This window comes from Falco peregrinus, chromosome 8, assembly GCF_023634155.1.
Source record: "Falco peregrinus isolate bFalPer1 chromosome 8, bFalPer1.pri, whole genome shotgun sequence".
Classification (NCBI taxonomy): Eukaryota; Metazoa; Chordata; class Aves; order Falconiformes; family Falconidae; genus Falco; species Falco peregrinus.
In genome coordinates, this window is record NC_073728.1 from 55,763,931 (window position 1) to 55,783,253 (window position 19,323).

At 49.2% G+C, this 19,323-nt stretch overlaps 2 protein-coding genes across 7 annotated transcripts in view; both read right to left on the reverse strand.

Moving 5' to 3' along the window:
- Positions 1–125: 125 nt before the first annotated feature.
- On the reverse strand, positions 126–1,278 carry LOC106112111 (uncharacterized). The gene has a single exon (XM_013294698.3). It carries the CDS (start codon positions 1,276–1,278, stop codon positions 238–240), a length of 1,041 nt encoding a protein of 346 aa, XP_013150152.1. The 3' UTR covers positions 126–237.
- The window catches only part of NSD1 (nuclear receptor binding SET domain protein 1), a 66,760-nt gene continuing 47,562 nt past the window's right edge, over positions 126–19,323 (reverse strand). For all 6 annotated transcript variants that reach the window (XM_055812485.1, XM_055812488.1, XM_055812487.1 and 3 more), the window contains 5 exons: positions 18,698–18,814; positions 17,164–17,305; positions 16,623–16,729; positions 13,205–13,409; positions 126–9,100 (listed from right to left, as the gene is read on the reverse strand). In XM_055812485.1, coding sequence (XP_055668460.1) covers positions 6,771–9,100; positions 13,205–13,409; positions 16,623–16,729; positions 17,164–17,305; positions 18,698–18,814 — 2,901 coding nt within the window. In that variant the 3' untranslated portion in view covers positions 126–6,770. The remainder of the gene's footprint in view (positions 9,101–13,204; positions 13,410–16,622; positions 16,730–17,163; positions 17,306–18,697; positions 18,815–19,323) is intronic.

A 19,323-nucleotide genomic window follows, 5' to 3' on the forward strand; every position in this document is an offset into this window, starting at 1 on the left:
TGTCGCCCTGCCTGCGCCGCTGCCATGAGGCTGTCAGGGCTCTCCCATCCCTGCCCTGGGTGTCTGGATGCAGCCGGGCTCCCCCCACCACCCCCCTGCTCGGCAAGACAAACCACAAGAGGACATCGAGAGTAAAGTTAAACTTTACTTTACAGTAATTTTTCTTCTATATACAAAGAATTACAGTACATGTTCTGGGAGCACCTGGGCAGGGCAACCCTCTTTTCATTATAAGTTTCACATACACAGCCAACAGTCTAAGGGGAGCAAAATGAAAGTAATCAATGGTCCAAGACTCTCCCCTCTCCCTCTTCTAAAAATAATATACATGCTGGAAATATGTAGGTTTCTCTCACCCGCTCTGGCATCCCTGCTTAGAACTGACAGATGAGTCCCAGCCAGGACCAAGCACCCATGCATCCCCCACGCAGTGCTCACCCCGGCCACCGGCCCAGCGCCCACCCGCACCAACCTCCGGCTGTCCCTGCCTCCGCTGGGCACCTGCCTCCCGCTGCATTTCCCTCCAGCACCCTGCGGGCAGCGGGCCTCGGTGGAGGAGGAACGCAGCACGGGGCTGCTCACACCAAGGCTGCCTGCCCTCCGAGCAGGTTTGCTCGTGGCTTCAGCGCAACTTACGCTGCTGCCAGGGGTGGTCCCCCATGTCCCTCCTCCCCGTCCCCAAGCAGTGAGCAAGGGGGAGCAGGCAGCTAGGGCCACCCTCCCCGGGACCCCCAGCCTAGCCGGCAGCCAGGACCCCAGCCGAAAGCACATGGCACTGGAGGGTGGCCGGGGACATTCAGAGCCAGGCGCGTGGTATCCGACAGATTTGGTGTCTGGGAGGTGAGCAGGCTGGCGGGGCAGTGAACTCGGCACTGCAGTTAAGCAGGGCTGGGAGCGCTGCTGCTGAAAGGCTTCTCCTGCCCGTCGCAGAAGGAGCCGCTCCCTGCGCCAGCTGCTGCCGGCACATCTGCCCTCCTCCCACCCATGTCGGCTGGGGCCGCCCTCAGCTCCAGCCACACGCCACCTTGAGCCTCCCGGTGCTGCTGCTTTTCCTTTTAACAAGTTCCCAGTGTCTAAAAAAATACACAAAACCCAGTTCCTTGAAGTCAACAACTCGGAAACATCAGAAAAAAAAACAAAAACTGAAACCAGCTCAGTACCAAACGGACACAAAGAACATGCAGTTAGCGGACGCCTGCCTTGCTTCACGTGGCTCCACTGCTCCCTACACCCACGGGGCCCCACTGGCACACTGGTTTGAGTCTCAAGAACCATCATAAATTGAAGGAACCGAGTCACGCCTCATCCTGTTTCCATCAGACGTGCCAAAGCCCAGCCCCAGCTATCAGGGGATGGGATTCAGCCTGCAAAGAAACCTCCAGCCCATGGGCTAGGAGCCGTGAGTTCAGCCCTACTGTGCTAAGCTGCCAAACGGTTTACAATAGCACCACAATAGCCCAAGTGCTTCGCCAAGGGCAAACCGATTAAAACTTTACCTTGAAATAGGACATAGCAACACCCATTTCTCAGATTTCCCTAGGAGGTAGATTCAGTGCTGTAGGGACTGTCCATCACTGCCACTTCTCCAGCCCAAGCTCACACACGCTGTCCCCCTGCACTGGACTTTGCTTAGATCGCTTTCGGAGGACCTGGAGCAGAAACCTTGCCTTTTCCCACCTCCTGCTAGGCGAGGGCACTGCCACCCTGCAGGTGAGATTCCTGCTGAAGCCAGGCAAGCGGCAGAGCAGTCCCCAAGCTCCAGCATCCCATCTCCCAGGCCCTGGGAGCCCGGAGCACCCATCAGCCCAGCCGCGCTGCTGGGAGAGGCTGTAAATGCTGCCACTGGCGTGATCACTATCACAGGGGAGTAACTAGAGCAGACAAAGCCCGGGCGACCAAACACAGCGTGAGCCCTTGCTGGCCCCCTCTGTACTTTCAGAGTAGCTGCACAGTTTGCCACTTTGCTTTAACACTCACTGGCTGGCAAAGGCGAAAAGCCTCATCAGTAATTTAGGGCAAAGCACATTACAAGCAGGTTACAATTATGGTTATTCCAAACATCAAGCAAAATCAGAAGTTAAGGCTGAAATAAAAAATAAACGGAAGGTGTTGAAGGTCTGAGGTTTCTCAAACGCCCCCTGCCCTGTCACAACGTTGGCTGTGGCATCCAGGTAGGAGCAGCACACACCCACAGCGTGCTCAGGTAAAACCACTGCCCAGATGCATCAGGGTTAGGGCTGCTTTTTCTTCCTTTTGTTCTGCCAAACTTGAGCTGAAGCTCTTCTAGCACCCTCCCAATCCATACTGCCTCAGCTTAATCAGTTACCATCCTTTGGTTCAACCAGCCCTCCTATCTCCTGAATTTTAACAGCCACACCTTCAAAGCAAAGCCTGTCTGGAGGGGGTTTCACCCGGAATTACAAAGCATGCTCCCACAGTACCACCTGGATACTTTGTGCATTGAAGTGAATCTGGTTCTTGTGGGGTTTTTTGTTAAAGAGGAAGTCTGCACCAAGATTTAACTTGAGAAGAGCAATAAAGCAAGCTACCATGAGCTAGTTAGTATCTGAACATGTGCAATAGGGGATTATTCCTTACAGCGGTCACTTTTCTGCTAGATTTACCAAAGCCCTGGCTGACATCGGGTGCCAGCCCAGCAAGCTGGAGCAGACGGAACGAGCCATGCAGGCCAGTGGCCTGTGCCCACTCCCCTCCTGCCCACACACCCCCACAGGCCCTGCACTGGCCCCTCTGCAACCCTCCTCACCTGCCTGGGCAGGCAGCCCATGCCCACGGGAGTCCCTGACCATGCCACCACCTCACCAGAGCTCCTTCATCACCAAAGACCAACTGTGGCTCTCCTGTCCACTGTCGAAATCCACCACTAAAGTGGGTCCTGCCATGGGACAGAGGCCACAGCAGGTGACCCCAGCCCACTGCTCTGAGCAGGGGGAGCCAGGCCGTCCTGACAGCAAGGATGTTGACCAGCAAAGCATCTGCATGGGAGCAAACCCTCCATCACCCTTCAGAACTAGGAAGGAAGAGCCACTCCTACAAGTGGGAACGGGCTTGTGAGCTTGGAAAGTTTCCGTGAGCCTCCCACGGACAGCAAAGAAAGGGACACAGCTCTGAGCAGAAATAATTACACCCTTGATTCTGCTTCAGCAACTCTCCACACGAGGGAATCAACACAACACAACAGTCACCTCTTACCCACCTTGGGTGCAATTACCCAAGGCTGGCAGCTGCCAGGTGACCAGATCCCTCCACCGCACTGTGGCCTTGGCCATGGAGTTGCAGCAAAGCTGGCCAAGCCCAGTACAAGGACTTGGGGAGGCTGGACCAGAGCTGCAGCAGTCTCTCTCCTGCAGGAGCGGTCTGCCAGGGCTACGTGCTATCTGCTGCTTTCCTCTACCCCCGGCTGAACTCTGAAGGCAACAATGAACTGCAGAAAATTAACCCAACTACTCTGGTACAGACAGCTCCCTTTCATCCTCTCCAAGGCAGTGCTACCAGCTGCCACCAACAGCAAGAGTCACCTCAAGTGCTGAAGAAGCCCACAAATCCTTTGCCAGGGTTTTATTGCCCAGAGCTGTTCCTCAGCTCATGCTCCCTGCCAATGAAGGCAGGCTGGGCAGGGCAGGGCTGCCATGACCCATCTCCACGCCTGGTCAGGCCTCGCCTGTCTTGTTGAGGTGACCCAGCACAGCCAGCCATTCCTAACAGCACCACTACCCTCTCTGCAAGCCCCCCAATACGCTTGACAAGCCCTCCTGATCTGACAGTATCGCTCAGGGGCCCAAAAAGGGCAAGAAGGGAAGAGCAGCTTGCTGGATTCCTTGACATTTCCAAATGCCAATTTTACTGAGCAGCCTCCCAGCTATGCTAAAATCAACTTTCCAACAGTAGCTGGAAAGGTAGCAAGCCAGAAACCTGGATCCTTATGGAAAAGGCATGAAGGGAGACAAGAAGAGGTGGGGTATGATCAGATGCAAGGAATAAGGCTATGGGTTTGAAATGCCATGCAACAGTTCAATCCACGTTCACTGTTCAAAAAAAAAAGCTTTTGGCTAAAAGCCTGCTGCATGAAAGGCTGCTGCTGCCGTGAACCTCACCCTACTACATGAGCACACGATTTATAGAAGTGATTTTTTCAAACCTGCACTTATGAGAATTCATTGAGAACTTCTCCATTATACAGATTTAAAAAAGCCTGCACCAAAAATATTCACAGTTTATTTTTCATGAAACAAGTAACTAGTTAACACGTGACAATGCGAAGCAGAGGTGGACAGAGCAGTGCAGACACCTTTCTGGTTACAGCTGTAGCTGGCTGGGTGGCTGGCACGGAGGTAACCCTACTTACACAATCTACATGACTAAGTCCAGCTCATGGGAAGGCCTATAAATGCAAATTCAAGATTTATTTTCCTTCTCACACACGATAAATACTTAATATACTGAACGTCATTACCATTATTTTTTTTAATTTGTTTAAAAAAGTTAATGAATGCCCTTAGATTATCTTCTCTCTCAATGGCTCTGAGGAGTTGTCCTGATTCCCTTTGTGCAGGAGTCACGCAGAAACACAAGCTGCTTGCATTTCCCCAGTTTCAGCAGCAAGCAGGAACTGACCTGCCAGTCTTTCCGGAAAAAAAAACAATATTAAACAGTAAGTTTCCATAAGCCATAAAGCTTTTCGAAGTTGCTAGCTATTCTACAAAGGATCTGAAATGATTCGGACTAGAGAAGAGATGCACCGTAGCACTGGTAATGTCCTCTCGTGCCCAGCACACCCGGCCTTTACAGCAGGATGTTGCCTTGGGGTGCGTACATCAGGAAAGAAGAATGGGTTGGGATTTGTCTCGGTACAAGTGTCTGCCTCCCTTCATAGAAATCCGCAAAGATCAATGACCGTCTGCTCTGGGAGCAGCAGGCACTTGCAAGCCAGGTGGGAACAAGGACCTGCTCCCAAACTAGAGGGAGAGGGTCAGCCTGGAACTGAATGCTCCCTTTCCAGGGAGGGACCTTCAGATCTGCCTGTAAGGAGAAGGATACACTGGAGCTGGCAATGGTCTGGTGGCAGGCATGGAGAGCCAAGACTGCGGCACCCAGATCGGCAGAGCTCAGGCAAACCACAGAGGTAATGTGTTGTGAGAGCGGGAGAGCGTGCTGGTCAGCAGTGCTTCCTTGGCAGGATATCGACCCCATCCAGCCTGAGCAGTGCTGCCCAGGGGCCCATCCTCCTCCTGCCTGCCAGGGTGCCAGTGGTCCCAAGATGCCACTCTGTAGGTCCCTGGGACTCTACCGCTTGTCCCACGAGTACCAAGGCTAAGCAAACTTCTGCCTCGATGCTTGAGTAAACAGCTTGCAGAAGGCCTAGTCTGGACACCAGCCTGATGACCACCAAGTACTAAACATCTCCTTAACTGGAAAAGGGAGAAGAAGAAAAAAGAAAGCCAGCCAGCTGCTGGAGCCCACAGTGTTCCAGTGTGAGAACTACTATTCAGTTGGAAGGACACACATGCGCACACACACACACGCACACCAACACAGTCCAGTTAATTCAAGTCTCCTTTGGTTGTAGAAAAGTTAAGCCAGAAGCTACCCAAGGGGAAGGTGTTGAGATGGGTCCCGATACAGCTACGGCACCCTTGCCTCTCTGCTGTCTAGCGAACGGTACAGGCTTCACTTGCAGCTCGGCAGCGTCCTGCTGCTGGGAAGACCAGGTATGATGCAAACACGTCCTGAACATGTCTGAGGCAAGGGGAGAAAAGACTGCTCAGTCTGCTGGCTCACGGTGACTGACAGAAGTCAAGAAGAGACTGGATGCAAATTTGGAAGGGAGCACCACCACCCTGCCAGGGCAGCGCTCAGCACCTTGGGGAAACCCACTCTGCCCTACTCTGCTATTGCTGATTTATAGGTCACACTGTTTTCAAGTGCAGGAAACACTCCGTGTGTCCTGTGTTAAAAGATTAAGACACAAGAATGAAAAAACTGCCAGATGGCTTCTTCCAAGATCTGTCTTTTCCCTGACCTCTTTCAGATCCCCTGTTTCTCAGGCCTGGATACTTGCAGCTTCGCACAAAGGAGCCTGAACGGATCTTGTGTATTGCTGGAGAAAACTGCACGGAGCGAGTACAGCGGGCTCCTCTCCCAGCTCAGCTGGAGACGATACCTGTCCTTCAGTGAACTACGCATGCAGCACGTCCCAGCGAATGTACGGACAAACCTCACAAAGCAACACCCTGCAGGGACAGAGACCTGGGCAGACGACAGATAAACCCCTTCCCTGCTTCTACAGAGTCTGGCAAGGGCGTATACCTGACTGCTCACTGCCTGGTCCCTGAAACACCTCCAGTCCCAGGGCCACCTGACTCACCTGCTTCCTCTAAATACAGTAAAAAAGCAAGGCCCCTAGCTTGTACCTGGGAACCTGCCTACGAATCAGACCTGGAGCTCGAACACGCTGGATCAGTAATGTGACCATTTCAATGGAATTGCAGTTTTTTACCCAGAGTGGACTCTTTATTTCAGCTTTACCATTTGTAAAAGGAAGAAGAACAGGTCATCGATGCTCTCTCCCTTCAGCTGGGCCACACTCAGACTTAAGAGAATGTCCTTGCTCATGTCACAAGAGAATATGGATGGGATGTGCATGGGTTAGGGGCTGGGCTCAGGGAAGTGAATAAAAAAAAAAAACCAAACAAAGATTCCCCCTCCCTAAACATTAAAAGACTGAAACCTGCCTCCCATATTCACCAACCTCACTTTGGCTCTGAGTCGGCCAACTCATGACAGACAGAATCCTGGTTACGGGCTAGCGCTGTGTTTTGTTCAGGCAAAGGGTCCTGCCCCCGAGGAGTCTGTACTTTTCCACTCAGCCAAGAAATCTGTTCAATTGTCTGAACGTTCGTGATAAGCCACTGCATCTGCTCTGGGGGCACCGGTGCTTCTCTGCCTGGCCGAGGGGTCTGCTCAAATGCACGCAATCTCTCTGATGTCCAAGGGGTTTGCTCTGCGGGGACCGAGGCCACTTCCCAGCTGGGTTGAAGGGTTGGCTCTGGTAGTTTCTCTGCTGTCCGGGGAGGCTGCTCTGCAGGTGTCAGGGCTTTTGCAGTGGGCCAGTGGGTTTGCTCATGCGTCTGTAGTTTCTCCGAAGGCCAATGCACCTGTCCGACATGCGTCACCACCTTCCCAGCAGACCAAGAGATTTGCTCACCAGCTAACATGGTCCTCTCTTTCTGCTGGGGACTCAGGTCCATAGCCGGGGCTCCCCTCTCCTTCAGCTGAGCGTTCTGATCGACGGGCCGCAGCGCCTTCTCCGACAGCAACAGCCTTGGAGCCGATGCAGCCAGAGGCTTGTCCAAGGCTTGAGGCCGAGGAGCCACGGCAGCAGCCAGCTTGTCTGACGCCTGAGGCCACGGGGCTGTAAGAGTGAGAGGCCTCTCCAAGAGCTGAGGCCAAGCCACCCCAGAGCCGAGAGCCTTCTCCGGAGGCAGGACCCGCAGGGTCCCAGCATCGGCAGCCTTCTCCGGAGGCACGGGCCGCAGAACCCCAGGGGTGAGCGCCTTCTGCGTGAGCGGGATCCGCAGGGCCCCCGACCCAAGAGCCTTCTCCATGGGCAAGATGTGTGGTGACCGGGAGCCAGGGGCTTTCTCCAGAGGCAGGGGCCACGGCACCCCTAAGCTGGGAGCCTTCTCTGTGGGCACGATCCGCGGCATACCCGAGGCAGGAGCCTTCTCCAGAGGCAGGGGACGGGGTGCCCCAGAGCTGGGAGCCTTCTCTGTGGCTGGGACCCGCACTGCCCCGGAGAAAGAAGCCTTCTCTGGAGGCAGGGGCCGTGGCACAGCCAATCCAGGAACCTTCTCCGTGGGCAGGATCCGGGAGACCGGGGAGCTGGGAACTTTTTCCATGGGCAGAGGCCACAGCACCCCAGGACCAGGAGTCATCTCTGGTGCTGGGACCTGCGGCACCACGGAGCTGGGAGCCTTTTCCACAGGCTGAGGCTGCAGACTCTGGGTAGAGGCTTTGTCCAGTGGCTGAAGCTGATCGGCCCCAGGAGGCTCATCCACCAGCTGGGACTGCAGGGTCCCCGCCGTGGCGAGAAGTCTGTCCGACAGTTGAGGATGCAGGCATTTCATTGGGAACTCATCCAGCAGCTCAGGCTGCTGGGTCCTGGTGTCAATGAGAGACTTGTCTGATAACCCCAAAACCCCGGGGGCAGCAGGAGGCTCGTCCGACAGCTGGAGCTGCAAGGCACCAGCAGTAACAAGCGACTCGTCTGATGACAGTGGAGTTCCCGGAGATTTGCTTGGCAAGTGAGGCTGTGAGGCATCACTGGAGGACTCGTCCAGTGGCCAGAGCACCGCGTTGGTGGGAGGTTTGTCGGGCTGCTGAGGCCTCAGCGCTACAATGATGGGTTGCTTCTCTGACTGCAGCCTTAGGGACAGGGCAGCTTGGGGCCTGTCCGATGGCTGCAAGCGGAGCGACAGGGTGGTGGGAGGTTTGTCCGAAGGCTGCAGCCGGAGTGAGAGGGTGGTGGGGGGTTTGTTGGATGGCTTCAGCCTCAGTGACAAGGTGGTGGGGGGTTTATTTGACGGTGGCAGTCTCAGCGCCAGGGTGGCCGGTGGTTTGTCTGGTGAAGGCAGCCTGAGGGCCAGGGTAGTGGGGGGCTTGTTTGACGGCTGCAACCTCAGGGCTAGGGTGGTGGGGGGCTTGTCCGATGGTGGCAGCCTCAGTGCTAGGGTAGCTGGGGGCTTTTCTGGTGACTGCAGTCTGAGTGCCACAGACTGAGGTACGCTGTCCAGAGGCTGAATGCTCAGGTCTGTGTCTGCAGGTGGCTGCTCCGGTGGCTGGGTGTCCTCACCGTTAGCCAGGGCTCCTATGGGAGGCACATACTCACGAATTTCTCCTGGCTCTAGAGGGTTAGGCCCACAGGGATCGTGCTCTGTGCAGCACAGACGTCCATCCAGCTTGGAGATGAAGAGCATGCCTTCCCGGTGCTGCTTGCAGAAGGACCTGGGGCACATCTCACAGAAGGAAGCTGCTTCCTTACCACATATATCACACTGATGCCATGGGCACTCCCATTTTCCTGCAGCACAGACACAGGAGAAAAGACATACCTTAGGAGTGGTACAAGGGGAAGAGAAAAGGCCTGCTGCAAAGGAGCTCCAGGGAGAGCAGGAACACCTCTGTAATACTCCCACACAATTCTACATGTTCTCCTCAGTTTCTGCCATAGTACCCAGGCTTGACGGGCAGTTAATAGGAACCTGCATCCTCAGAAACAACAAGGGCAATGATAATCATGACAAACGCAAAGCCATGCCAGGTCAGACCAAAAGCCCATCTGGCTCCAGCACAACGCTAACTGGTATGGGCACCTAGAGAGGAGCAGACATCCCCAGCTCGCACACCTCTGTGGCTCTGATTTACACAGACAACAACAGTGTTATCTCTGTATAATGCACACAGCAGACTTTTTTAGTAGATTTCAGTCAGGTTCTTCTAAGTCTTTGTTAATCCTGGGCCAATAACCTCCCTTCCTGTTTATCAGAAAGAAGAAGTGAGAGGGCAGTGATCACAAGGGAGTAAGTTTCTGTTGTCTCTGTACACAAAGGTACCTACCTCACCCTCTGTGTATGGCCATGATAAAAACACTGCTTAAAGCAAAGCCAAGCTGCTCCCTGAGGAGCTCCACACCGAATCTGTTCACCATCAGTATCAACACCAACATAGAGGGGAAAAATAGACTTCAGAGATTGCTGCTTTTTTCACTTGTAGATGACCTCACTGGTTCAGCCCCCTGCTCTCCCAGTCAAGGCTGCTGCTGTCTCTTACCAAACACTTCTCAGCAGTTCATGTACACAAGGAACAGTTCATGTACACATGTACACTTGCACCCAGGGTACACGATACTGAGTTCCTGACCTCTCACCATAGGACCAGCACGGCTGCCTTTCCAAATATGCCTCCTGCCTCCACGCTCCACCAGTACCCCATGGCCCCCCCAACTCCCTGCCTTGCTGTGAAGGGCAGCTCCCTGCAGAGCAGCCCTCGCACAGGCCAGCCTGCACTCAGAGCACAAGTGGTGATGGAGGGCAGCCGGGGACACCCGCCGGGCCAGTGTCCTTCCTAGCCTGACTGAACCAAGCTCACACGTCTGTGGCTTTGGCTACTAGCTCTTTTCCAGGGAGGCTGGAAGAGAGCACGACTGCAGCACGGCACTAAGCAACTGTGGGCATTTCTTGATGCAGCTGTGCAACTTTCCACTCTCCTATATCACACTGCTTTTCCCCTGGGGTTGAAGGTAACACATAACATGCTTTTCCCCTCCTCTGAAGCCAGTCCAAGGCTCCTGTTCCAGTCTCAAAATATGTACGCAGCCTTTCTGTGTCTTTTCCAATTTTTCAGCATCCTTTTCAGAGTGGGGATGTTTACCACTGCATGTGGTTTTCCCCCTTCCCCGTTCAGTGCTGCAGGCACAGGCTGTTGTTGCTCTCCCCGCACCACAAGCAACACAGAGAGCCACGCTCAACACTCACTTTGGCCACTGGAAAGACTCTGGGACTATTATTATAGAGGTCATTTGTACAGATGGAAAATAAAGTAAGTCAAAACCTGCCAGTATGTTGCAGGAAGGATAAATCCTATCAAACCACTCTAATGGTCTTTGACAGGATAAAAGGCCTAATGAATAAGCAGCCTCTCCAGAGACAGCCTGGAGCTCTCGGAAGTAAGATCACACAATTAGTAACATGCAAACAAGCAGGAAATTTCAATTACTCAACAGCAATGCCCATGGCAGAGGAAACATTTGAAGTAAAAAGTGCTGAACCTTTCATGTTCTGCATGATACTCAAAGGAGGGGGCTATGAAAATAACAGCCTAGATGTAAGAAGAGTAAAATGGCTACAGCTGACAGAAAATAATTCTCAAAAACAGCTATTAATGTTCTTCTGGCAAACTGAGGAGGCACTTCCAATGACATCATTCAGAAGTCTGTATTAGTCTGTATTTTAATTTAAATTTCTGGAAACAGAACAGCAAATACTCTTACAGAAATGGGTAGACAACAACAAAGCTGTGAGGGACTGCAAAAATACGGTTAGACAGGCTCAGAGTTTAAACTGGACAGATGCTCCTGCACCAAGAAGGTGCAATTAAATAAAGACCAGTGCAAAGCAGGTCAGCAGGAGGAAGAAATAAAACAGATATGTGAAAAAGATCAAGATGAGGACTCAAGGATGATAGGGCAAATTATGAAAGTCATATAAATATAGAAGTTATTTTTGAAAAACAAATGAAATCTCATTTCCCGCAAAATTTTCAGTGAAACACAAAATTTAATTATTCTCTTGTTGGTGTTATCAAGGCCTCAGCTGCAATACTGTTCAAATACTTTTGTTACCACAGTTTTAAAAAGGTGTAGGCAAGCGGCACACAGAGCAGACCCAGAACAGTAGTTTTAGAAAGTAAGAGCTGCAAGAAGAGACTGTGTCTACTTAAGCCAGAAAAGGACTAAGGAGACAGTCTCCCGGTATGTAAAAAAATGGATAGCAAAGAGATAGCAATCCTTTTTTATTTTTCCAAGTCAGACTGTTAGGAGAAACTTCTTAAATGGAAAGCGGGGGAACAGGCTAAAGGCTGGATTTTCCTTTATTGGAGACTTTCAAGCATGGGACAACCTGCCAGGGTGTTACTTACAGCACCTTGTCTTGGCACAAAAAAATGGACAGAAAGGTGATATTCAGGACTCCCTCACCCTGAATGATGATGTTCATAGGAATGACCTGCACTCCCCTTGGCTTTCACATTGCTCTCTTACAGCATTTGTTCAATGAACAACCCCAAGCTCTTCTATACAAATGCCTTATTGTCTCTATTCACTATATATACATAGTGAATATTAGGACATACATAAAAATGCCCTATATTCTATTCAATATATAGAATTCCCTATTCACACAAACACCACTATGCCTGTCAACTATGAAATATGCTACTAGCCCTTCTACACCTTCTGCCAAATTGCAGCTAGAGGTGCTGAACACCCGTTTCTGGCTCCCTGCTGGAGCGCCGACAGAAACATTCTGTCGCAGTGACTCCTGGCAGTTACTTTCAGAGACCACTTGATTCCATGTTTCTCAGCCTGCCTCCGATGTGTTCAGAAAATACTGTACAGAGCTGAACAGAGAATTTCTAACTATGATAATGCTTTCAGTATTAAATCAAAAGATTTACAGCCCCCTAAACAAATTAATTCAATGTCTTTGCTTCTACGACCCAAATCTATTATCTTAGCAAAAAACCTAAATTAGGTTTGAAGAGCTGTTTTACCCAAAAACTTGTTATCTAGTATTGTTTATATTCTTACCGTTTAATTCTTTAGGCACTTGATCCCGTATCAGCTTTTCTATCCTGCTGGCCTTGGCAGACATCGGGCTAAGCAGCCTACTAAGACCCAAGTCAGACTTCTTCCTGTTCTGAGCACTGGTTAAACCTGAACACTCATTAAAGGGCGTAGGAATTCCTTTAGCAACCAACACAAATGGAAACAACAAAGGGGAACCAGCTTCCTTACAACTTTTAAATGCAACTTAAATCTTTCCCTGTAACAGATGTTACTTTACACCTCCTGAGCTACTAATGAACTCAAAGCTGTTTTATTACTCACACAAGGAGCCTATTTCTTTCTCTGCACCCAACTTTTTGAATATTTTCTACTTCTAATTTTTGGCCTGATTTCATCACAAACTAGGCTATGTTTTGATACTGTTCCCTTCCTTAACTATGAACTCATGGCTATTCAGCCATCTAACACATTCTTCTGTAATTCCAACTTTCCCTCAGTGCTTTTCCTCACCATTCCACTCACTCAACTGTCTTCAACTTTGGGAGAACAGTCAATCTAAGGAATCAATACTTCAACTATTGTTGGGACTGTCCCCTGCCATGCCCCAAGGATGGGGTCAGCTCACAAGAACCTCTTTCTCAGGCCAGGACCAGCTCTCCCTTCAGCAATTAATTCACTTTTTTTCAGTCACAGTAGGGTGCAAACCAGGGTTGTGTCGCGTGGGCCACGAGGTCTATTCAAGTGAGCAAGTTTTCTCTAAATTTTAAGATGCTGTGAAGTCAGTGCAAGGTGATGAGCAGCGCCTGGGACACTTCGAGCCCAGCTGTGCAGAGCACTGACCTGCAGGTCTCTTGGTCAGGTTGAGGCAGTCTGCGTGGTACACCTTGGGGCAGCCTGGCTTCTTACATGAAACTAGCTGCCCTCCATCCCCACAGCTGAAACACTCGTCCTCTCGCTCCTTCATCACCTCCGCTTGCGACCTGCGCTTCATCTGCGGCCGTCTCTTTAGCTTCTTGGACTTTTCCTCGGTGAGGCTGGGTTGACTCTGCGGGTGAGACAACGTCTGTTAATGCAGGTCTCTGCCCCTTCCATCTGTTCCCTTCCTGCTACAGTGGAGATAACTGCAAACCCTGCAAATAAAAATCCCACTGCCAGCCATACCTGAGACATATCTGAAGCATCTCTACAGTGCTTCTAAATATTTGGCAACCAATTTACTACAGCAAACAGTTCTTTTTGGTTTTGTTTTGTTGTTTTTGTTTTGTTTTTTTTTTTTTAAAAAAAGAGCCTGGGAGCCCTGCCCCAAAGCCTGATTAAACACAGGATATGTACAGTTAGCAACAGCAGAACGAGGTGCCAGGGCCTGCCTGGAGTCACTGAGCTAGTGTCACCTCTCACGGACTCTTCAGGTCCTCAGTCAAAGCAGCTGTGTCTCCTTGCACCTATGACTCATAAGGAGTCTCTCCCAGGCCTTCCAGCACTTTTTGGTGTTCCGACTCATCTCTCCATTTTCAGTCTGAATTTATCTGTGATCAGTTTAGACCCATTTATTCTCGTGTCAATGCTGCTCTTTTCTGGTGGAAGTTTCTCTCTCTCTCTGAAGTAACCATTGGGGACACTCTCCTTCTCACAGACCACTTTCACAGTCTGCAGCCTCAATCTTCCTACTGGCTTTTCTCTGCCCCTATTGAGTTTATTTCTCCCAAACATGATTTACAGAATTATACATGCAACTTCAGATGACACCTAACAGGCCGAGCACAAGGATGCCAACACTTCTCCAAAAGAACAGGAAGTCCCTCCTGAACTCCCACCCGCATTTGCCTTTTTTTGCAGCTGTGTTGCAACAGCAGCTGAGTTCTGCGGCTGCTGAATGGCACAACAGCCCACCTCCACCACGACTGCTCATCGATGACCATTTCATGGCAGATTTTTTTCTGCTACTACCCTCAGCGTGTACTCTGGCATACTACATCTCTGACCTCCAGTCCATTCCCAGTTACACTCCCATTATTCCTTTGCAACTGCCCCATCCTCTCCCTCTCCCACATCGTAAAACCAGTTAAATTATCATGCTTTCAACAGCTGTGTTACAGGCAGTAATGAAACAACTGATCCAGAGATTGGCATCTAAATGTTTTAAGCACTCTCTTCTCTGGCCTAAGGCTTCGTCCAACGCCATCCCCCCTTCCCTGCCCCCCCTCCCTTTGCATAAGGTCTCAGACCACTCCTGATCCCCAGCGCCCATCCTCTCCAGGCTAAGCCTGGCATTGCACCAAACACCCAACTACACAAAGATGATGCTATCTGTCCCCAGTCAGTGACTTTATTAAGGCACTATCAGTTTAGTTTAGATAAACAGAAATGAGCTACATTTTATGCTGTTTTTCCACGTATCTTCATGTCCTTTTTCACACAGAACATCTCCGTGTGCTGAGACAATGCCTAGGCAATTTTTGCATCCTTTATTCTGCATAAATGTGGGGCACTATTTTCATCACTCTCAAGATTAAAACCAAAACCACCAAAACATTTAAAAACATTTGTTTCCAGACCTACAATTTCAGAATTCCACAGCGGTGGTTATCCAGCTGTTCCACCACCAGGGAGTTACATCTCGATTGTTTCCTTCCCCTTCACATGTGGATATTTCTGTTTTCATTCCATCACCCCCACTGACAATGGAGAGAAGTCAGGCCTTTCTTATCATTGAAAATGCAGGCAGTGAAATCGCTCCACCTAAACTATTCCACCTATCGAAGCGCTTAGCACCTCAGCCATCTAATTACAAAGAGAACAAGAAAAACCTTTCACAGCTAATTTGAATGTCTAAACCAGGTCTATCAGCTGAGCTAAGCCATTCCCACTTGCTCACTGCAGTACAATTGACTCCCAAGCATTCTTCCACATTTCCAGTTAGAAAGGTCACTTTTAAGAGTGAACTTGTGTATAATCAGTTTTGTCTTGCTGTATCTTCAGGAAGCTTAAAAATGCATCTATTGTGGAATGAATTTGAAAAAAAGAAAACCCAAGGTACTGTTTTCTTGGGTATTGTTTCTTATCCCATCTCATCAAGATGGAATGAGTCGCCTCAGGCATCACAATGGAACATTAATGCCAACTAAAGGGCACGTTTCTCCGATTTCCATCATGGAACCTGCAATTTCAGGGCAAAAATGACAGTCAAGCCATGTATAACATAAGAGCAGCACAAAATCAATTGAACTTTAAATCACAACCCAAAAAAAGGACTAAATACATTAGACGTGTAATTCACCTCATCTGTCAACTTCTGAAGACATCAATTTGGTGTGGGTTTTTTTTATTGTAAGTTAATTTTCCTGCAGAACTAAGCTCTTTGGAGAATTCATAAAACCTTCCCTATATATTGACAGGGCTTAACAACTGTGCTGCTGGAGCTTTTAACCCTTAACTCTGGGTAAGCTGCCAGTATCCACATGCCAGGGCACAGGGATTATAGACTTGATTTGGTGAAGCTCTTGAAACAAACCAACAGCTGAGACATAGATTTAGCTGGTGACAGCTGGGAACTCGGCCAACTGCTCCTGTTATTTCCTTTTCCCAGTGAGAATCAGCTCACACAAGGAGGTAATTGAAATCAATTCCTGTTACTCAACATTACAGTTAAAAACCGAAGCTCTCAAAAGTCAGGGAATTCTAAAAGCTAGTGCTTTTTCTACTACAGATATGGCAAATTTCTTATTCCTGTCTGATCTGTAAACTCAGGTTGCTTAATTAAAAGAAGGAAAAAAAACCAGTAACTTTTCTTATTACAGCAAAGATGGTGATGTAGAAGCCTTCTGGCTCTAAAGAAATTCCAGTCTGGAGGAATGCGAGTTTGCTGGCTTTCCATGCATGCTCACAATTTACTCAGGCCTTTACTTTGGCAAATGGGCTGAGCTGTGGTTTCTTGGTTATCCGATGTTAGGTCTTTCCCATGCCTGTCCTTTGCTCCTCTAGTGCAATGGAAATTGCCATGATAATAAGCAGAAAATTCTGAAAAAAAATCTTTTATTTACTCTTTTGGTGTAAGATACAATTTCCTGTCATTATTTATAGAAACTCTTAACAACTGAGGTCTAAGATCTGCTCTCTTAGAATGAAAACTTGAATATTCAACTCATTTCAAGTGTTCTCATGGCCAGACCAAAAGCAGATTGCCCTTCCTGCAACAAGTGATACATATCTATGCAAAGAGGTGATTTTGAAAAACAAAAGCTTAAAGGAGGCATCATACCTTTGGCCGTACTCCTAGGAAGCCACTGCAGTTTGGGGCACCACATTTACAAACGGTCTTTCCATTTCCCAAACACTCCAGATTGTAGTTGAAAGTCAGCTCAGTCCCTGGCACAAGCAGATCAAAACCAAGCAAGTTGTAATGAACTATGGGGCAGAACCTTACTGCTAAAGTAAAAAGTACTTTTGAAATACAATGCCACAAGTGACTGTCACAACTACAACAATGTTACCAACTATTTATCTCCCCATAGATCTGTGTGGACTGAAAACTCAGTGCAACTCCATGTTCCTACCACATACAACAGCTAAAACGTGTTTAATTCCATTTCTTGGCCCTGTAAATCAGAACTATAATGAAATTTCATTTATAACATGGATGTACATGTTTCGTTATGTAAAATGCTGGTGTTAAGTCTCATGAATGCCTCTATGAAAACAAAAATTAGGTATCTTCCCAGGGAGCTACAAACCATCCCCTTTCCTTAGACAAACACTCCCACACTTTTAACTGCAGGTACTGACAGAGTGGGGCTCCTTACCAGCTTTGATATTTACAATTGCGAAGAGCCCGACCCGAGTATCGCCATTCACACACCATTTCTGAGTCTCACAGTTTGGCTGGCAGCAATGGTTCATGAACCGAGCGTAATTGCCCTTTGGCCCAGCGTCAATGATTCGATCCTGCAATTGAGAAAAACAAAACAGAAAAACATATTTAACAAACTGTTGTCTCCTGCTCAAGCCACTGCAGCCCAGGTACCAGTATACCAAGAAAGCATTGATCAGTACTGAAAAGTATGACAGCAGAGGCATCTGGTGATGCTTGCAAAGCACCTGAGTTCCAACATGTGTTTTAGCCGAGCGTCAGTGACAGGTGATGCTGTGTTGCCTGGGCAATCAACAGACACTCAGCCAGCTTCACACACTGATGTCTGGTCGGGGCTGGCAGATCATACAGCAATACAGCCTCCTGCACAACATCATCTTCCTCTTCAAAGGCACACGGGTCCTGAACAGCCAGGGAAGTGCTGCTGCTGCTTTCTGGGAAGTTACTTCTCCCTGCGGTGTCAGTACTGGATAAACACTACACCAGCACACTTCCAAGGCAGCACTGGCGGTTCCAGACCCCAACTTCTGCTTCAAAGAAAAGTATCGGTTCCTATTCCTTGTACAGCAGTGTACAGAAGGAAAATAGGAACAGTATGTAATGTGTGAGGTACGCTTCTGTGCAGCACACTACATTTGTTAGACCATGCTGGAGAGAAGAGGGCAGCTGCAACTTAAGATTTGGTTTTATAATAATGAGGGAGATATTAACACTTGCTTTTGACCCTGCTCCTGCCGATCAGTCAGACAAGGAGAAAAAGATATGGTCAGTGTGATTTCCAGCAAGAACAGGGGACAGCCGGAAAGCAATCATATTGCTATCCTGTCCCACACTTGACGGCTTCTTCCCATGCCTGCTTTCATGGTTTCTTTCTAATTATTCTAAGGCTGAGCGACAAAGTGTGAAAAACAGCTGACAAAACTACTTACCTCTGAAAGCCAGGACCTCATACCAACAGCCTGGCCTCCAGGACTCACTGAGGAGCCTGTGGGTGTAACAAATTCCACCCCTTTACTTAGATCAGCAAGACACGGGATCTCAACTTAAATGAAGGTCTCACTGTGCCTGACACTTGTACATCTGAAGGCCAATGCCTTCTCTGGCACACATCAGTCCACTTCTGGACTCTCCAGGGTTCAGCTGCTGGGAGGGATCCCGAGGTTGCCAAATTCACGCTGTTACGCCAAAGCAGGATCTACAATACTCGGACAACTGCCCGACCTGTTCTGAATGAACTCCAAAGTTGTTGGTTCAGACTTTCCCCCTAAATCCTAACATCCAGCCTGAAGCTCCTCTAACTGCATGTTACGTCCGTTCTTTTAGTCTCCTCTTCAATGGAAATGCAGGCCAGCTCATCAGCAACTCTTAGTACCTTTTTACTTCCTGGAGAAGACCGCTATCATGCCCTGCTTGCAATCATTTTACTTTTGTCTAGGATCCTGGCAAGAGAAATGCATTCCACATACCTTATCCAGTGTCAACATGTAGAAATTGGTGATGTCATGCTCCTGAGCATAGCGGATTCGGGCTCGGCACTCTTCTTCATCAATTAGCTCCCCAACATACTCATTAACAAATTCACCCTGCCACAGAGAAAACAACAAGCTGATACCCACCTCTGTGCTAAAACTTAACTCCTATTTCCTTTGTGGAAACCTTTTCATAAAAATCTTCTGTGCTTTGCAGCCAGTTTGACCTATAATCTTCAGTGAATCATACATCCATTTCACACGCTCAACAAATAACTTGAAATAAATTAAGCAACAACAGCTATCAGATTATTCTTCGTGCTACAGAAAGAATATTCAAGGACAGCATAAAAGCAAACCAGAAGAACAGCTCTTTGCTGCAAAGCTCAAAGCACTGTGTAACTGCATTCCAGCTGGAAACAGTACCCCTTCGAGGACCAACCACACCGAGCAGCGAGCAGCGTGATGCACCTAGGGCACCTGCTCCTGCAGTGAATCCGTGGAGTTCCCCTGCAGTGAAGTACCGCAGAGACCGTACTTCTACGGTCAAAGGGAATGCCAGCTCTGCTGCAGTGGGGCTAATATGCGCCTCCATTTAACTGAGTTTTGCAGTTTCCAGGCTG

Bases quoted from the DNA above. Each gene is read 5' to 3' on its own strand.
- LOC106112111 (XM_013294698.3), bottom strand. From the start codon at position 1,278: ATGATGGTTCTTGAGACTCAAACCAGTGTGCCAGTGGGGCCCCGTGGG.